This window comes from Salmo salar, chromosome ssa19, assembly GCF_905237065.1.
Source record: "Salmo salar chromosome ssa19, Ssal_v3.1, whole genome shotgun sequence".
In the NCBI taxonomy this organism is placed as follows: domain Eukaryota; kingdom Metazoa; phylum Chordata; class Actinopteri; order Salmoniformes; family Salmonidae; genus Salmo; species Salmo salar.
The window spans coordinates 12829144-12846633 of record NC_059460.1 but is presented as its reverse complement, the minus strand read 5'-3'; the positions used below and the strand labels follow the sequence as shown (position 1 = coordinate 12846633).

At 42.2% G+C, this 17490-nt stretch overlaps 1 protein-coding gene across 6 annotated transcripts in view; it reads left to right on the top strand.

The window, feature by feature from the left end:
* Positions 1–17490, top strand: part of ntng1a (netrin g1a) — a 149029-nt gene that overhangs the window by 120459 nt on the left and 11080 nt on the right. For 2 of the 6 annotated variants that reach the window (XM_045702102.1, XM_014157315.2), the window contains exons 6-8: positions 8950–9117; positions 14298–14432; positions 15177–15242. The exons of 1 other annotated variant lie outside the window; for it this stretch is intronic. In XM_045702102.1, the coding sequence (XP_045558058.1) occupies positions 8950–9117; positions 14298–14432; positions 15177–15242 (369 nt within the window). Of the gene's footprint in view, positions 1–5407; positions 5453–8949; positions 9118–14297; positions 14433–15176; positions 15243–17490 lie in introns of all 6 variants that reach the window. 3 more of the 6 variants (XM_014157321.2, XM_045702103.1, XM_014157325.2) reach the window with 3 other exon arrangements.

The window sequence follows — 17490 nt, the reverse complement described above, 5'->3', positions numbered from 1 at the left end:
CTCGCTAGCTCCTCCCCAACCCAACCCCACACCTAGTCAGACCATCACCAACGGCTGCTCTCTCTCTTAGTGGGGAGTGTCTGTATTACAGCCTGTCTGTCTGTCTGTCTGTGGGACTCACAGAAAGGACTCACTGACTGACCGATGGCCAAGTCCGTAACGGTTCATTCAGACCAGGCCTGTAGGTAGTGAAACACTCACGAAATGCTGTCTGTCTTTCTTTACACCAGCAGACGCACCCCCATAACTACCACAACATGAAACACTACCCAGGTGTGGTAGTGTAGACACACCAGGGATGAAGTTGGGGTAAACCAAACTGAAATTGTGTGTATGTAGCTATGTCCTCTCAAATACAAAAGAACCAACCAGACACAGCTAAATGTCCTTGAGGACAGAACAGCAAACAGAAAACACTGCACTTTTCATATTGTTGTTTGAAGGTAATTTAATTCTTTATTGACTTTTCCTCAATTCTATTTCAAGTTGATTAAGCCAGCCAGAATTGCCCTAATGCAGCCATTAAAGCAAAGTTTAAATGAAAATAAAAATTATTCTGGGCTCTGCGAGATTTCATTTAATTATGACAGCAGCATTGATTATAATCCGTCACTTCTCATTAAGCACGGCTTACCTGTATTCTTACCTGTATTCTCCCTCGCCCTAATAACTAATAGAAGAACAGATGTCATATTTATTGGATCGAAGTAATGCTCTAATTTCTCTAATCAAATACCTCTAATTATGACGCCAATGAGAAGAAAATACTCCACGTGTCAATTTATTGTATTTTTTATCCAATGAAGGAAGTATTTGTGTTGTCACTTTGATTTCTGGATTTCACAAACATTATTCCTTGGTCGATATAAAATGAAGCAGTGCATCCTTTCTATCTGTTCTTTCATTTGTTCGTTTTTTCTCCTTATCCTGTGAAACAGAACTTCCCAGCACAGTTACTGATCAATATCTCAACAGAACATATTCTCCTGATAACAATCCAAAACCCCTAAATACTTTCAATAAATAACTTGCTGGCCAATATTGGATTCTGGCCAATATTGCTGAACAATTTATTTAGGACTGACATGACATACTATGTACTTTATTAGTTATGGGGCTGTCATGGAGAGGTTTTGGATAGTAACTCAATCAGTCAAACACTACAGTATATACTGACTGTATGTCTGTGTGCCTGAGTGCATGCATACCCAAACCCATGAATTACCCATATCCTTATCAAAACTGAATGTATTACAAACGATTAGACACAACACACGGTAATGCTCACTATCCAATGGCACAGTAGTTAAGTTGCTTGCTGTGACACCACCGGACACTAATCACCGGCCAATGATCACATGATCACGCTGAAGTCAGTGATACTGCGACACAGAGACTTGGTGATGCTTTCGTGGTGGATTAAAATACTAGAATACATTACTAGCCTTTCCTTCTGTCTCTGCTTGACTTAAGACAACTCCATCACCGAACCAACCGACCAACCACAACCACCAAACACCGTCAGTATTTCCCCCACCATGGAAATACAGAATTGTATGTAATTAGGTTACAGTACACCACAACTATCAGTCATTCCAACCCCTGACACACCACATTATGTATTAATCGTTATTCCTCGACCAGAAATACACTGTAATTAGATATTGATTGAATAGTCAATTTGATGAATTAAACAAAATGCCTGCGACAACTTAGTTTTCTATCTATACACTCTTAGAAAAAAAAGGTGCTAAGTAGAACCATACAGGGTTCTTTGGTTTGTCCCCATAGGGGAACCCTTTTTGGTGATAGGTAGAATGCTTTGCAGAGGGTTCGACCTAGAACCCTTGATGTAGGGTTCTACATAAAATCCCCTGTGGCTCTACCAAGAACCTTTTTATCTGTGATGGGTTTTTCCTAGAACAATCTCTGAACAGTTCCATCAGCCTTAAAAATGTAACTCTTTATGACAAGGCACTAGTTGAGGGCCTAGTTATACCCTAACACAGTGGTGTTAGGAAACTCCTGGTTTACAGGCCAAATCAGGCCAGGAAGTCACATTATGCTGGCCTGCAAAGTGATTTGTAATTCCTATTGGATATTGGAATCCAGCCAGAGTGAGGATATCACCAGAAACCTGCATTCAGAATGACTGCCACTGTAGGGAAGATTGATTAATAGGACTGCCTAAATGATCTGAACGGGAACAACCACCTCAGTAATGGGTGCAATAAGTCCAACTACTTAGTTAAGAATGTATTTATTTATCTTTGTGTAGCATAAGATGAATAAACCAATCAATGTACATTCAAAAACACAGATATTGAAATGAACAATTCTGAAAATCTATCTGCAAAAGGAGCGAGCTGGGAAATATGATAATGATGGGTGTGGTTTTGAGTGGTTTTTCTCTACACAGTAAAAATGACACACTCACACTCAACTCTGGTTATTAACACCAGAGTTTATTTTACACCACTGAGTGTTAAAGAAACTGTCCAGTGTTTCCAGATTTCTATGAAATATGACCTATAATTAATTAGAATATGAGTTAAATAGTTTTCCTTCCAGAAAATGTTAATTGGGTATGTTAAAAGCAGCTTTTCTGTGTTGGTATGGTGTGGGAGTACCCCAACAACAGATTGGTCTGGGCGTATACCGGTCATTCAAAATATAAATGCCAGTAGACCGCTGATTGGCAAGAGGAGGATGACATCATCCTCTATGACGAAATAGCAAGCATTTTTTAAACGGTCTGTTTGAGATACAAGTTTGAGGTGGGGTTTTTGAAGTGTTTTATCTTCAGTTTATGCTTTCGCCACAAAAATAAGTATAGAATATTAACTTTTAAAAGTGAGATTTTCACTGGATAGTTAGTTTAAGCTAATTTAACTCCTGAATCAACACTAGAAATGTTACATTGAATAATCAACACTAGGTAAACCTGGCCAATTTGCTGTGTGGGTAAAAAAACAGTGCCTTCAGAAAGTATTTACACCCTTTGACTTTTTCCACATTTTGTTGTGTTACAGCCTGGCCTACATACAATACTCCATAATGTCAAAGTGTAGTATTAGTAGTATTCATTAAAAATGAAATGCTGAAATGTCTTGTGTCAATAAGTATTCAACTCTTTTGTTATGGCATGCTTAAATAAGTTCAGGATTAAAAATGTGTTTAACAAGTCACCTAATAAGTTACATAGACTCAATCTGTGTGCAATAATAGTGCTTAACATAATTGTTTAATGACTACCTCATTTCTGTACCCCACACATAAGATTATCTATAAAGTCCTTCAGTCGAGCAGTGAATTTCAAACACAGATTCAACCACAAAGACCGGGGAGGTTTTCCAAGTCCTCGCAAAGAAGGGCACCTATTGGTAGATGGGTAAAAAAATAAAACAGACATTTAATATCCCTTTGAGCAGGGTGAAGCTATTAATTACACTTTGGATGGTGTATCAATACATCCAGTCACTACAGGCATCCTACAGGCATCCTCTCCTCTGGAGAGGAAAGAAACTGCTCAGGGATTTCATCATGAGGCCAATGGTGACTTTAAAACAGTTACAGAGTTTTGGGGTGGTAGGTAGCCTAGTGGTTAGCACGTTGCTGGATCGAATTCCCGAGATGGCAAGGTAAAAATCTGTTGATCTGCCCCTGAACAAGGCAGTTAACCCACTGTTCCCCGGTAGGCCATCATTGTAAATAAGAATTTGTTCTTAAATGACTTGCCTAGTTAAAGAAAACTTCAATAGAAAATGTAAAAGAAATGTAATGGCCATGATAGGAGAAAACTGAGAATGGATCAGTAACATTGTTGTTATTCCATAATATAAACCTAAATGACAGAGTGAAAAGAAAGAAGCATGTACAGAATAAAAATATTCCAAAACTTGCATCCTGTTTTCAATAATGCACTAAAGTAAAACTGAAAAAAATGTGGCAAAGAAATTAACTTTATGTCTTGAATACAACGCGTTATTTAGGGCAAGTCCAACAACACATCACTGAGTACCACTCTTCATATTTTCAAGCATGGTGGGGGCTGTATCATGTTATGGGTATGCTTGTCATCGGCAACGACTAGGGAGTTTTTTAGGATATAGAATAGAGCTAAGCACAGGCAAAATCCTAGAAGAAAACCTGGTTCAGTCTGCTTTCCAAAAGATACTGGGAGACAAATTCACCTTTCAACAGGACATTAACCTAAACACAAGGCCAAATATACACTGGAGTTGCTTACCAAGATGACAGTGAATGTTCCTGAGTGGCCTAGTAACAGTTTTTACTTAAATCGGCTTGAAAATCTACGGCAAGTCTTGATTATGGCTGTTTAGAAATTATCAACAACCAACTTGACAGAGCTTGAAGAATTTGAAGTAGAATATTGTGCAAATATTGTGCAATCCAGGTCTGCAAAGCTTACCGAGAAAGACGCACAGCTGTAATCGCTGCCAAAGGTGTCAATACTTATGAAAATTATATATTTCTGTATTTTATTTTCAATATATTTGCAAAAATGTCTGAAAACATATTTTCACTTTAACATTATGGGGTATTGTGTGTAGATGAGTGAGAGAAAAAAACATTTCATTTTAATTCAGACTGTAACACAACAAAATCTGGAATAAGTCAAGGGGTATGAATACTTTCTGATGAGGCTGTATATGTAAAATGATTAAGGGAATACCAGATACGTGCACAAATATTCTCACACCTATTATTGTAATCTTATCAGGTTTCTCAAACTCCTGATGTTAAAGTTGAAACACTGAGATAAACACTCAAGCTGAGGCACTTTAATAGTACCACAAAATACAATAAAAAAGCTTATTCAGATTCAGAATGGTTCCCTTCTGGCCCTCCAAACAATCATCAAAGAACCCTTTCTCCAAAAACAGGTATTCAGATGGAAAAGGTTCTAGGTAGAACTCTTTACCTTACAAAAAACCCATGTCTTCAAAAAAAAGTGTTCTTCCGATGAAAACAGTTCCTGGTAGAACCCTATCCCTCCTCAAAGAACCTTTTGGAACCCTTTTTTCTAAGAGTGTACATAGTTAAGCCAGCCACCATGTTTGCATAAGTTATGATCCCACTACATATCAGAGAGAATCTCAAGTTGTTGTTGTTTGATTTTCTTTATGTTATGTTTATTCATCATTGCCATCGATGCACACACTCAAGTGAGCCATGAAACTACACAATTACATACAATGTCCCTGGGACAACATCTGGTGTTGGGATGCAACTACTGCTTGTCCCCGTATAGGCTTGATGGTCATTCTGTTGTCTACATATGTCCCACCAGTCAACTCTTAGCAGAACCTCAACTGTTAGTGCATCTGATGTCCACTATAGCCAGTGCACCTAATCATTTATGGTTTCTCCCAATTGCATGCAGTTCGGCAGAATGTCTCATCCCTAGGTGTTGCTAACCGAAACCAAGGTAGGCTATACCTCCAACTAAGATTAAACATATCTCTTTACAGATCTACCTCATATATACAGTAGTTAAACAGTGACTGTACTAGCTGTGACAGTTGAGACCAGATCCACCAGGAGGGAGCTTTTTCTGTTAATCTGTGTCAAAACCCTTAGTGATTTAGATTTTGTAAACTTGAAAAAAAGGCACCTTTGAAATGGGCAAGTTTGATTCCTGGCGTAGTCAGCAGACACTTGCATTAGATGCAACAAACTGCTGTTACAATATCCGCCTCTCCTCCCCTCCTCTCCTTGAGCCCCGAGATGTGGAATCGCTCCACAGGAGCAGGATGACGATAGGCATTCTGTCTTTCTCTCTCTCTCTCTCTCTCGCTCTTCCATTCCATTTCAATATCCTTAGATTATCCCCTTTGTTTTAATTAGGCGTGGCGCTTCTAGGGATTCTAGAATCCTATCTGAGCTCGGCGGAAGAAAATAGGGCGATTTCATAGAGCGGTTTATGTAGATTGATTTCAGGCAATCTCAAGTTGATCCATTGTGCTGATGTGCTGTGGCTGTGGCAACCGTTTAGCAAACAAACTGCCCATGTATTTCCATACAGAGCACTAGCCAAGCGGATGTAAAGATGTAGAGCCCTCAAACTCAACTCTGGATCTTGAAGCCAGTTTCACTGCATTTTTTCATCGTTCCCCTCTAATCAGGGACTGATTTAGACCTGGGACACCAGGTGTGTGCAATTAATTATTAGGTAGAACAGAAAAACAGCAGGCTCCAGACCTCGTAGGGCTAAGAGTTGAGTATCCCTGATATAGAAGGTATAGTGTTTATGTCATAAGTTTATGTCTGGCGAGAACATGGGAGAGCATGTGAGAGGGGCTCAGTCAGGGTTGACCATTACTTCACCTCCAGTTTGTTTGCTTGTTATCTGATGGGGAAGAGATGCGGGCAGCAGTGGGATTGTGGGATTGTTGTGTGCCGCGCCAGTGAGCCTTGACCGAATGCCTCGATGAACAAACCTATGGGAAATTATCCCACTGGGCTTTCCTAGAGGATGTGTGGTGTTTGTCCGTCAGGAGAATGTAATACCAGAACAGAACACTGCTGTTCATCTACATTGTGACTACGATAGCATGGTGTTGTTGGACTCTCTCACACAGTTTGGATACTAATGACAGTATATGACTGATAACTTATTTTACCTCTTGTCTCTTCCAAATGGTAAACTTGAGTAGATTCCATGCAACATGATTCAACAGACTGCATCTGTAGCTGTCAGGGCAACCACACAACGCCAAAGCCCTAGAATGTTATTCTAGAACTTCTTCTTCTTACAGTGCAATGATAGTGAAGACATTGTGTTGGTATTAATTCCTCTAATATTTGCTATCTCAGAATATAACACTACATATATAGGATCACCTATCTCATTGTTCATTTAATAATTCATGCCAGACTTCACTGGATGTTCATTTCAAACTTTTTTGTACGATAGTGAAAAAGTAGGAATGTGTATGATTCTCCGTTCTTTAACCCTTCTGAACATTCTATTATTTCATGTTTAACAAAATATATCATGCTTCTGTTTATTTATTTGTTTGTTTTTCTTCTTTTAAAAAAAAATGTGTCTAGTAGCTTCTCAAGTTGCTTTGTCAACTGTCCCTTCAGTTCAAGTTGCAAACAGCAAGCGAGGTAGGAGATTCTCAGATTCATACAGTGCCCCTCTGTGTCAGCAGTTGTCAAAAGTCATGTCCCCACTGTATGAATCTAGAATGACCTGTGTATGTGCTACTTTAGCCACTTAACCCAACCCTACCCCTGTAGTACCTTGTAGTACTAATCCACAACTATCCCCATGAACTATGACCAATGTGCACTCTGTATCCATAAAGGGTGGAGTTTGCTTTGCGTTATGGATATGTGGTACATGTACAGTTTATCTTTCTGTGTCTCTCTACATCTAGTGTAATCATTAGAAGTGCTATTGAATACAATTCTTCAAAGTACAAAATAGTAAGGAAGCTCTTCAACATATCATTGTAATGCCTCACAGAAATATTCTAGAATATTTTTCAATCAGGGAGAGTGGTCAATTGGTCTTCTAAGAGTAGGTTTCGGAGTAGATAACATAAACGTTATGAGAACTTCAATTAACTTGTGCAGCTTGTTAGCAAATAGACCTGAACATGATTATTTTTCTTGAATAGAGTTGAATAGGCTAGCTGTCTTTCATTTCCAAGGCTCTATGCCTTTCGTGGTGACCGACGGAAAGACCTGACCTCAATCCAGAACTTAATAACCACAATCCCTCCCCAAAGCCCCTGTAGCTCAGAGAGGACTGTCTGTCCAACTGCCTGTAGCTCAGAGAGAGGGCTGTGTGTCCAGCTGCCTGTCTACAAAGGCTTAAGAAACCCATCTGACCCAGCATGAAAGTTGGTGTCAGCAGTCGCTCCACCAGACAGATTGAACCCAGCTCCAAGGCTGATCTGGGCCGGCCAGGTGTCACACACGAGGCTCCACTGGGACGTGACCGTCTTTGATTGGCATGCCCGCCTGACGTCGTGTCACTAAGCAGTAGGCACAGGGCGTAGCCTGACTCCCAATCTGGGAGCTAATACTACAACATACTACACAACACACTACACATCACACAACAACATGCTCCCCTTGTCACACCTCTGCATACATTCACCTGCTTCTCATGCAAAGTGCTTTTTTGTTGCAAGGTATGTATTGGCTGGGAGGGGTGTCAGGTGGCAGAGTGGTTGCTGGGACATGTAGCAACTCTTCCTCTTCCATCTGGTTCTCTATGGAAAGGACAGTTATGTATTTCCATTCATGTTTTTCTTTAAAAGTCATAGTTGCATGCTCTGTGGTTTAGGATTACAGTGTGAACGTAATAACAATGGCCTGTGGATTGCACTACCGCTACAAAGGTTCCTGCTCCTCTCCTCCTAATCTCAAATTAAACACACAGTAGGATAAATGAAGCCTGAACTAATCGAGATGTACATTTCAAACTGTGTGGAGTTACACACGTATGCCATGCCCAGGTTGAAAATTACATTCCAACTCAACTCATCTCGTTTGACCTGTCTTGTACTGTGTGTCCTAGTTCCCATGAAACCCAGTTTTTGTGCCATTCCAGAATCAGAATCCTCCTCATCCTTTCCATTGTGGTGTGCTTGAAGCGAACGTCTCTTACGCTCTCCCTCTAACAACATGCTTTCTCATCGCCCCAGGGTGAACTGATGTCTAACACCACTGGCTGCATCCGTCCATGCCAGACTTGTCATACTGTAGCCCTTTCCACCTCCTAACCTAACATTGTCTCAATCTCAACCCCCATCTCTCCATCCTAACCTCGCATGTGATGGTGCCTCCTCGCACTACCTTGCTACTAGTACCACCGCCGCCCGCCGTAGCACATGCCCCGCGCAACACAACCCAACCCCCACATCAACATGGCCCCTTGGTCTCTCTCCACCCTTCCTTCTTTGCAAGACTGCGAATGCTTCGGACACTCCAACCGCTGCAGCTACATCGAGCTGCTAAACTCCGTCATTTGCGTGAGCTGTAAACACAACACTAGGGGCCAGCACTGCCAGGATTGCAAGCAGGGCTACTTCCGAAATGCTTCTGCGGAGCTGGAAGATGAGAATGTGTGCATAGGTCAGTTCCCTCACCACTGTCTGTCATCATCAGCACTGCTTATACCAGCTGACCCCCGTTTACACCACATATGACCTTCACCTCATCCTTCAACTTTCACCTTAGTGCGTCAAACCTCCAAACTCCTGCCTCATGTTTTTCACTGTCTCTTTTCCTGTTGCTGTCTGGGTCCTGTCGTTCCTCACTTGCTTCTGTCCATATGACTCGCTTCCTTCTCCACAGGGCTTATGTATTAAACTAACTGTTAGTCATCACAATCACAAGGTTTTACATTAAAGAGTATTACTCATACATGTGTACTGCTATGGAAAAACTGTACTTTTTCTAAACTGATATACATTTTACCAGATTAGATTTTGACACTCAGGATGGTTTTGATGCTGTCTACGTCATGAGAGGTTTTTTATTTCGGTTCTTTTAAAATAAATGATTATTCCAAATGCTGGTTATGTACACTACATGACCAAAAGTATGTGGATACCTGCTTGTCGAACATCTCATTCCAAATTCATGGGCATTAATATGGAGTTGGTCCCTCCTTTGCTGCTATAGCAGCCTCCACTCTTCTGGGAAGGCTTTCCACTAGATGTTGGAACATTGCTGCGGGGACTTGCTTCCATTAAGCCACAAGAACATTAGTGAGGTCGGGCACTGATGTTGGGTGATTAGGCCTGGCTCGCAGTCGCCGTTCTTATTCATCCCAAAGGTGTTCGATGGGGTTGAGATCAGGACTGTGCAGGCAAGCCAAGTTCTTCCACACCGATCTCGACAAACCATTTCTGTATGGACCTCGCGTTGTGCACAGGGGCATTACATTTACATTTACATTTACATTTAAGTCATTTAGCAGACGCTCTTATCCAGAGCGACTTACAAATTGGTGCATTCACCTTATGATATCCAGTGGAACAACCACTTTACAATAGTGCATCTAAATCTTTTAAAGGGGGGGGGGGTAGAAGGATTACTTTATCCTATCCTAGGTATTCCTTAAAGAGGTGGGGTTTCAGGTGTCTCCGGAAGGTGGTGATTGACTCCGCTGTCCTGGCGTCGTGAGGGAGCTTGTTCCACCATTGGGGTGCCAGAGCAGCGAACAGTTTTGACTGGGCTGAGCGGGAACTGTGCTTCCTCAGAGGTAGGGGGGCCAGCAGGCCAGAGGTGGATGAACGCAGTGCCCTGTGTAGGGCCTGATCAGAGCCTGAAGGTATGGAGGTGCCGTTCCCTTCACAGCTCCGTAGGCAATCACCATGGTCTTGTAGCGGATGCGAGCTTCAACTGGAAGCCAGTGGAGAGAGCGGAGGAGCGGGGTGACGTGAGAGAACTTGGGAAGGTTGAACACCAGACGGGCTGCGGTGTTCTGGATGAGTTGTAGGGGTTTAATGGCACAGGCAGGGAGCCCAGCCAACAGCGAGTTGCAGTAATCCAGACGGGTGATGACATGTGCCTGGATTAGGACCTGCGCCGCTTCCTGTGTGAGGCAGGGTCGTACTCTGCGAATGTTGTAGAGCATGAACCTACAGGATCGGGTCACCGCCTTGATGTTAGTGGAGAACGACAGGGTGTTGTCCAGGATCACGCCAAGGTTCTTAGCACTCTGGGAGGAGGACACAATGGAGTTGTCAACCGTGATGGTGAGATCATGGAACGGGCAGTCCTTCCCCGGGAGGAAGAGCAGCTCCGTCTTGCCGAGGTTCAGCTTGAGATGGTGATCCGTCATCCACACTGATATGTCTGACAGACATGCAGAGATGCAATTCGCCACCTGGTTATCAGAAGGGGGAAAGGAGAAGATTAATTGTGTGTCGTCTGCATAGCAATGCCGCGCCGGAGATGCCCAACTCGGAGAGGGTGGAGAGGAGGATCTGATGGTTCACAGTATCAAAGGCAGCAGATAGGTCTAGAAGGATGAGAGCAGAGGAGAGAGAGTTAGCTTTAGCAGTGCGGAGAGCCTCCGTGACACAGAGAAGAGCAGTCTCAGTTGAATGCCCAGTCTTGAAACCTGACTGATTAGGATCAAGAAGGTCATTCTGAAAGAGATAGCAGGAGAGCTGGCCAAGGACGGCACGTTCAAGAGTTTTGGAGAGAAAAGAAAGAAGGGATACTGGTCTGTAGTTGTTGACATCGGAGGGATCGAGTGTAGGTTTTTTCAGAAGGGGTGCAACTCTCGCTTTGGCATTGTCATGCTGAAGCAGGAAAGGGCCTTCCCCAAACTGTTGCCACAAAGTTGGAAGCACAGAATCGTCTAGAATGTCATGTATACTGTAGCGTTAAGATTTTCCTTCACTGAAACTAAGGGGCCATGCCCAAACCATGAAAAAGAGCCCCAGACCATTATTCCTCCTTCACCAAACATTACAGTCGGCACTATGCATTTGGACAGGTAGCGTTCTCCTGGCATCCACCAAACCCAGATTAGTCCATCGGACTGCCTATCACGTTTCAGGAGAAGACCCAGATGCAGACAGTGTCGAAGTAACAAAAGTTTATTACTAGAACAGGGGCCAGGCAAAATGACAGGTCAAGGGCAGGCAGAGGTCAGTAATCCAGATCAGAATCTAAAGGATACAGAATGGAAGGCAGTCTCGGGTTCAGGGCAGGCAGAGGTCAACAATCCAGGGTGGTGTGACAATGGTACAGAATGGCACTCAGGCTCAGGGTCAGGGCAGGCAGAATGATCAAAACCGGGAAAACTAGAAAAAGACAGGAGCAAGGGGAGAAATGCTGGTAGGCTTGACGAACAAAACAAATTGGCAACAGACAAACAGACAATAAATACACTGGGGATAATGGGGAAGCGTGATTCATCACTCCAGAGAACGCGTTTCCACTGTACCAGAGTCCAATGGCAGCGAGTTTAACATCACTCCAGCCGACGCTTGGCTTTGCACATGGTGATCTTAGGCTTGTGTGCGGGTGCTCAGCCATGGAAACCCATTTCATGAAGCTCCCGACGAACAGTTCTTGGGCTGACGTTGCTTCCAGAGGCAGTTTGGAACTCGGTAGTAAGTGTTGCAACCGAGGACAGACAATTATTTACGCGCTACGCACTTCAGCAATCGGCGGTCCCGTTCTGTGAGCTTGTGAGGCCTACCACTTCGCGGCTGAGCCAATGTTGCTCCTAGACATTTCCACTTTACAATAACAGCACTTACAGTTGACCGGGGCAACTCTAGCTGGGCAGAAATTTGACGAACTGACTTGTTGGAAAGGTGGCATCCTATGACGGTGCCATGTTGAAAATCACTGAGCTCTTCAGTAAGGCCATTCTAAAGCCAATGTTTGTCTATGGAGATTGCATGGCTGTGTGCTCAATTGTATACACCTGTCAGCAACGGGTCTGGCTGAAGTAGCCAAATCCACTCCTTTGAAGGAGTGTCCACATACTTTTGTATATATAGTGTATGTTTCACAAATAACCAGAAACACGTAGGAATCTGTTCTAAACATGTTTAACTTCATGCACATTCTTTAAGTAGGTCCCTGTATTTTGCGCAGTCATGTGACATTATCCTGTATTTTAGGCCTTATCCAGAAATAAGAATTCCACCAAAAATGAAATCAGTTGTCTGAGGATGGTGCTTAACCATCTGAATTGAAAAGAAAAGGCGGCAGTTGAATGTAAAGCTTTAAATTAAAGGTTAGAATCCAGGCATGTCACATGATTGTGCAGAACACCGGACCCTATAAAAAGTATATGAAAGTATATATAGATAGTGTATATAGATAGGTTTTACCATACGTTCCACTATGCCTTTCCATCTGGGTAGTTTGTAGTGACTCTGCACCTTACACATGCACATAGCACCCAATAAACATCTGTTGTCCCTCGCCCTCTGACGTTCTGATCTGGCTCTGGAAAACTGAAAATATTATATCCACCCCATATCCAGGTGTCTCTTCCAGCCTGAAGGCGAGTCTAATGAACTCGCACACTCCACGCGTAAACCCAGAGGTGTCGGAGCATGACAGATAAGCATGACGGCAATGGCAACTACTGCATATGTCACTGTGGAAGTGCTAGGCCCAACCCTGCCCAGGAATAGCAATGCAATTCCATCAGTAGCCTTTATAGGGTGCGTCTCAAATGTCACCCTATTCCTATATAGTGCACTACTTTTAATGTCATCCCTATAGGGAATATAGTGCCATTTCGGACGCACCCAGAGTCAGTGCGGTCTTGCCCTGTGTATAACCCTTTACCCTTACCCTTCATAGCGCGTCAGTAGTTGTGTTATCACAGTCAAACCAGTATTCAGATATATCTTACAAATGCTGTAGAGCTATAAGGTTACCATACAGATGGGAAAGAGGAGAGCCTTTTAAGGCTTCTATGTTCACAAGCAGGATTTGGAAAGAGCTTTAACTGTTGATAATGGTAAAGACATGGCCATTTTTGGTGTGGTTAATGATGGTTGTTTTGTTCACACATTATTCTACCCAGACAATATCCACTTATAGTATTAGTCAAATAAGCAGTTTACAATAAACATATTTGCCCTGTAGTTAATCAGTTTCCCATGAAATCTAAGTGTGAACCAAATTACTAATTGGAATTTTTTCGTTTTGGAATGACTTGAAATGTCTGGAGACAACATATATTACAGTACAACAATGCCCATTTCAATGTTACCGTCCCACTTTCGTCACATTTCAAACATTCGCTGAATCATACTGGACAAGTCCAAGCTATGTAAATCCTTTCTTGTACATTTCTCATGTAATTCCTATGACATCTCTTTGTATGTCTCCACTGTCTCTGTCTCACCTCCTCTGTTGTCATGTTTCCCTCTAACTTTCATGTCAGAAAATGTGTAATCTTAATGTCATGTCATTTTTCAAATATGGCTACCATATTTAGCTAAATAAGGTTTTGCTTATTGCACTATGCGTAAATGTGACTTGTTAAAATGCATAAAATGTTCTAGAAAATAATGAATCACCTCAAATGATCCATACAGTGCTTAATGTATCATTTCCTTCAGTCACTCTTTATCTTCATTTCACCTCATTACTTTTGAAATGGTAGCATTTCTTCTGTAAGTGATAGCTAAGTAATATGTTGCTTAGAAATGTTTCCCAATGAGCCTGTCTATGGCGGTAAAAGGTTGTAGCTGCTGTAAGAAGCCAAAGCACCACCTTGTTTTCCAGCATGTGTGTGTTTGTGTGTCTTGTTTCTACAGACTGTAGTTGTAATCCCTATGGCTCAGACAGTGTTCGCTGTAATGGCACAGGATTTTGTAAATGTAAGGAGGGAACTACAGGGGCTAAGTGTCGAGATTGTCTGCCGGGATATTTGTGGGACAATGGCTGCAAATGTAAGTAGAACCATACCCCTACTCTTGTAACTTTGCTCGGACCCCGACCTGTACCTCTCGCTATCTCTCTACTGTATCTCTACCTCTATCTATTCTATCTCTCCTTCTATCTCTCCCTCTTTTTCTCCCTTTTACCATCTTATCTTATTCTCTACTTTCTACTTTTTCGCTGCCACTGCTTGGTTATGCAGGCATGTGCAGCTTTGAATGTCCCCACTCTTGCGGGGAGTAGGCCTATGGATTTAACCCTGACTAACGTTGACTAACCAGAAATTAGCAGTTTTTCAATGATTTAAGACTCAAGGTTGTGAGGCTATAAATGCAGCGGTTTAGACTCAAACCGTTTTCTCTCAGCTTCTACTGGTAGATGTCGCTGAGTCCGTCAGCGAAGCAACCACGCTTTGCATTTGGATGCTTTGTGTTTAGTCATTCAGTGGCGTCAAAGAGCTGAAACATACAACAGCTGAGCTAATATTGACTGGCTGGCGAGCTGTTTGAGCAGCCCTTTCCCTCTCTCCACCATAACTGTCTGTTTAATGCTCATGTCCAGATGATGATGGCCAATGCCAGAGGTGAGCTATTGCATTGTTTAAAATGCTGTTTATCGCTCAAATTCCAGTATGTTGTTCCAATAGTTTCTATTTAGAGGCAAAAGTAGAGAAGGCATTGAACAGGTCAGTCTACTGTACTATTCTACTAATATAGAGTACCTGATACAATCGATGTGGGATTGCTGATCCACAGGCGTCATCAGCCAGGGCAACCTCTCACTGGTCGGTTCAACTCCTGACCTGGAACATCCTCAAGATGGTGAGTTGACAGTAATTGGCCAGATCACTGCTCGCCTGTGGATGGCTTCCAGCTTGGTGCATATCTTTTCAACAGCGCTTGCTAGGCGCTGAACCGCATATCTTCTGTCCTTTGTTGCCCAGAGCAAAAATCAGTCTTCATGTTGATTGGGCAGGGAAACCACCGCAGCTAACTCCATCTGGGGCAGACACTTTTTGAGTGTTTAATTTAACACTATTTGAATTGAATTAACACAGGCACTTTTGCTATGTAGAACTGTGATACATGTATTATTCCATTGTTAAACAGATCCGAATTGTTATCCACTTATTGAATATCAGATGTGAGGTTCAATCCATGTGTAAATGGATGAAAGGAGATGGATAAGTAGAAGATGCACTCTAAGGTCAGAGTAGATTAGACTGATGTATTCTGTGTACACATGGATGCACATGGAAACAGACTGTTAATGAATACAGTTTATCAGAGTGACTGGCAGCATCCGCACCATCACAACTCCACGTTCGCACATGCATGACGGGAGGTTTGAGCATGGGTCGGCACCAAATGGGAGAAGAGGAATAAACAGAGCGAGAGGAGGAGAGGGGGCAATATAGACAAGCTACTTTGGTGGAGAACATGTATTACTTGCATTACATTGCTGCATTACATTGCTGAGATTGTCTTAGTGAGAATGCTCTTTGTCCCTACTCAGTAAAGCACGCTAGCTAGACACACATCACTGGTTTAGGCCTACGCACAATAATTATACACAGCTAGTGTGAAGTAAAATCTCAGATAACTGTCTTTGACACTGTACATGAGCAATCATGCATGGCAATGAACAAACAACGGAGAGATGTATAATTGTTATATCAAAATTAAATACATTTTTATTTGTCACATGCGCTGAATACAACAGGTGTAGACCTTACCGTGAAGTGCTTACTTACAAGCCCTTATCCACAACGCAGTTCAAGAAATAGAGTTAAGAAAATATTTACTAAATAAACTAAAGTAAAAAATAAAAAGTAACGCAATAAAATAACAATAACGAGGCTATGTACAGGGGATACTGGTACAGAGTCAATGTGCAGGGGTACAGGTGAGGCTAGGTAATTTGTACATGTACAGTACCAGTCAAAAGTTTGGACACACCTACTCATTCCAGGGTTTTTCTTTATTTGTACTTTTTCTTTATTTTCTACATTGTAGAATAATAGTGAAGACATCAAAACTATGAAATAACACATATGGAATCCTGTAGTTACCAAAAAAGTGTTAAACAAATCAAAATACATTTTATATTTAAGATTCTTCAAAGTAGCCACCCTTTGCATTGATGACAGTTTGCACACTCTTGGCATTCTCTCAACCAGCTTCATGAGGTAGTCACCTGGAATGCATTTCAATTAACAGGTGATGAAACTGGCTATCATGAGGACCGCCACAGGAAAGGAAGACCCGGAGTTATCTCTGCTGCAGAGGATAAATTAATTAGTTAACTGCACCTCAGATTGCAACCCAAATAAATGCTTCACAGAGTTCAAGTAACAGACACATCTCAACATCAACTGTTCAGAGGAGACTGCGTGAATCAGGCCTTCATGGTCGAATTGCTGCAAAGAAACCACTACTAAAGGACACCAATAATAAGAAGAGACTTGATTGGGGCAAGAAACACGAGCAATGGACATTAGACCGGTGGAAATCTGTCCATTGGTCTGACGAGTCCAAATTTGAGATTTTTGGTTCCAACCGCATGTCTTTGTGAGACGCTTTGCTAGTGATGCTGTCGTGCTTTATTTAGAATTCAAGGCACATTTAACCAGCATGGCTGCCACAGCATTCTGCAGCGATAAGCCATCCCATCTGGTTTGTGCTTAGTGGGACTATCATTTGTTTTTCAACAGGACAATGACCCAAAACACAAGTCCAGGTGATGGAGTGCTGCATCAGATGACCTGGCCTTCACAATCACTCAATTGAGATGTTTTGGGATGAGTTGGACCGCAGAGTGAAGGAAAAGCAGCCAACAAGTGCTCAGCATATGTGGGAACTCCTTCAAGACTGTTGGAAAAGCATTCCTTGTGAAGCTGGAGAGAATGCCAAGAGTGTGCAAAGCTGTTATCAAGGCAAAGGGTGTCTACTTTGAAGAATCTAAAATATTAAATATATTTTGATTTGTTTAACACTTTTTTGGTTACTACATGATTTCATATGTGTTATTTCATAGTTTTGATGTCTTCACTATTATTCACAATGTAGA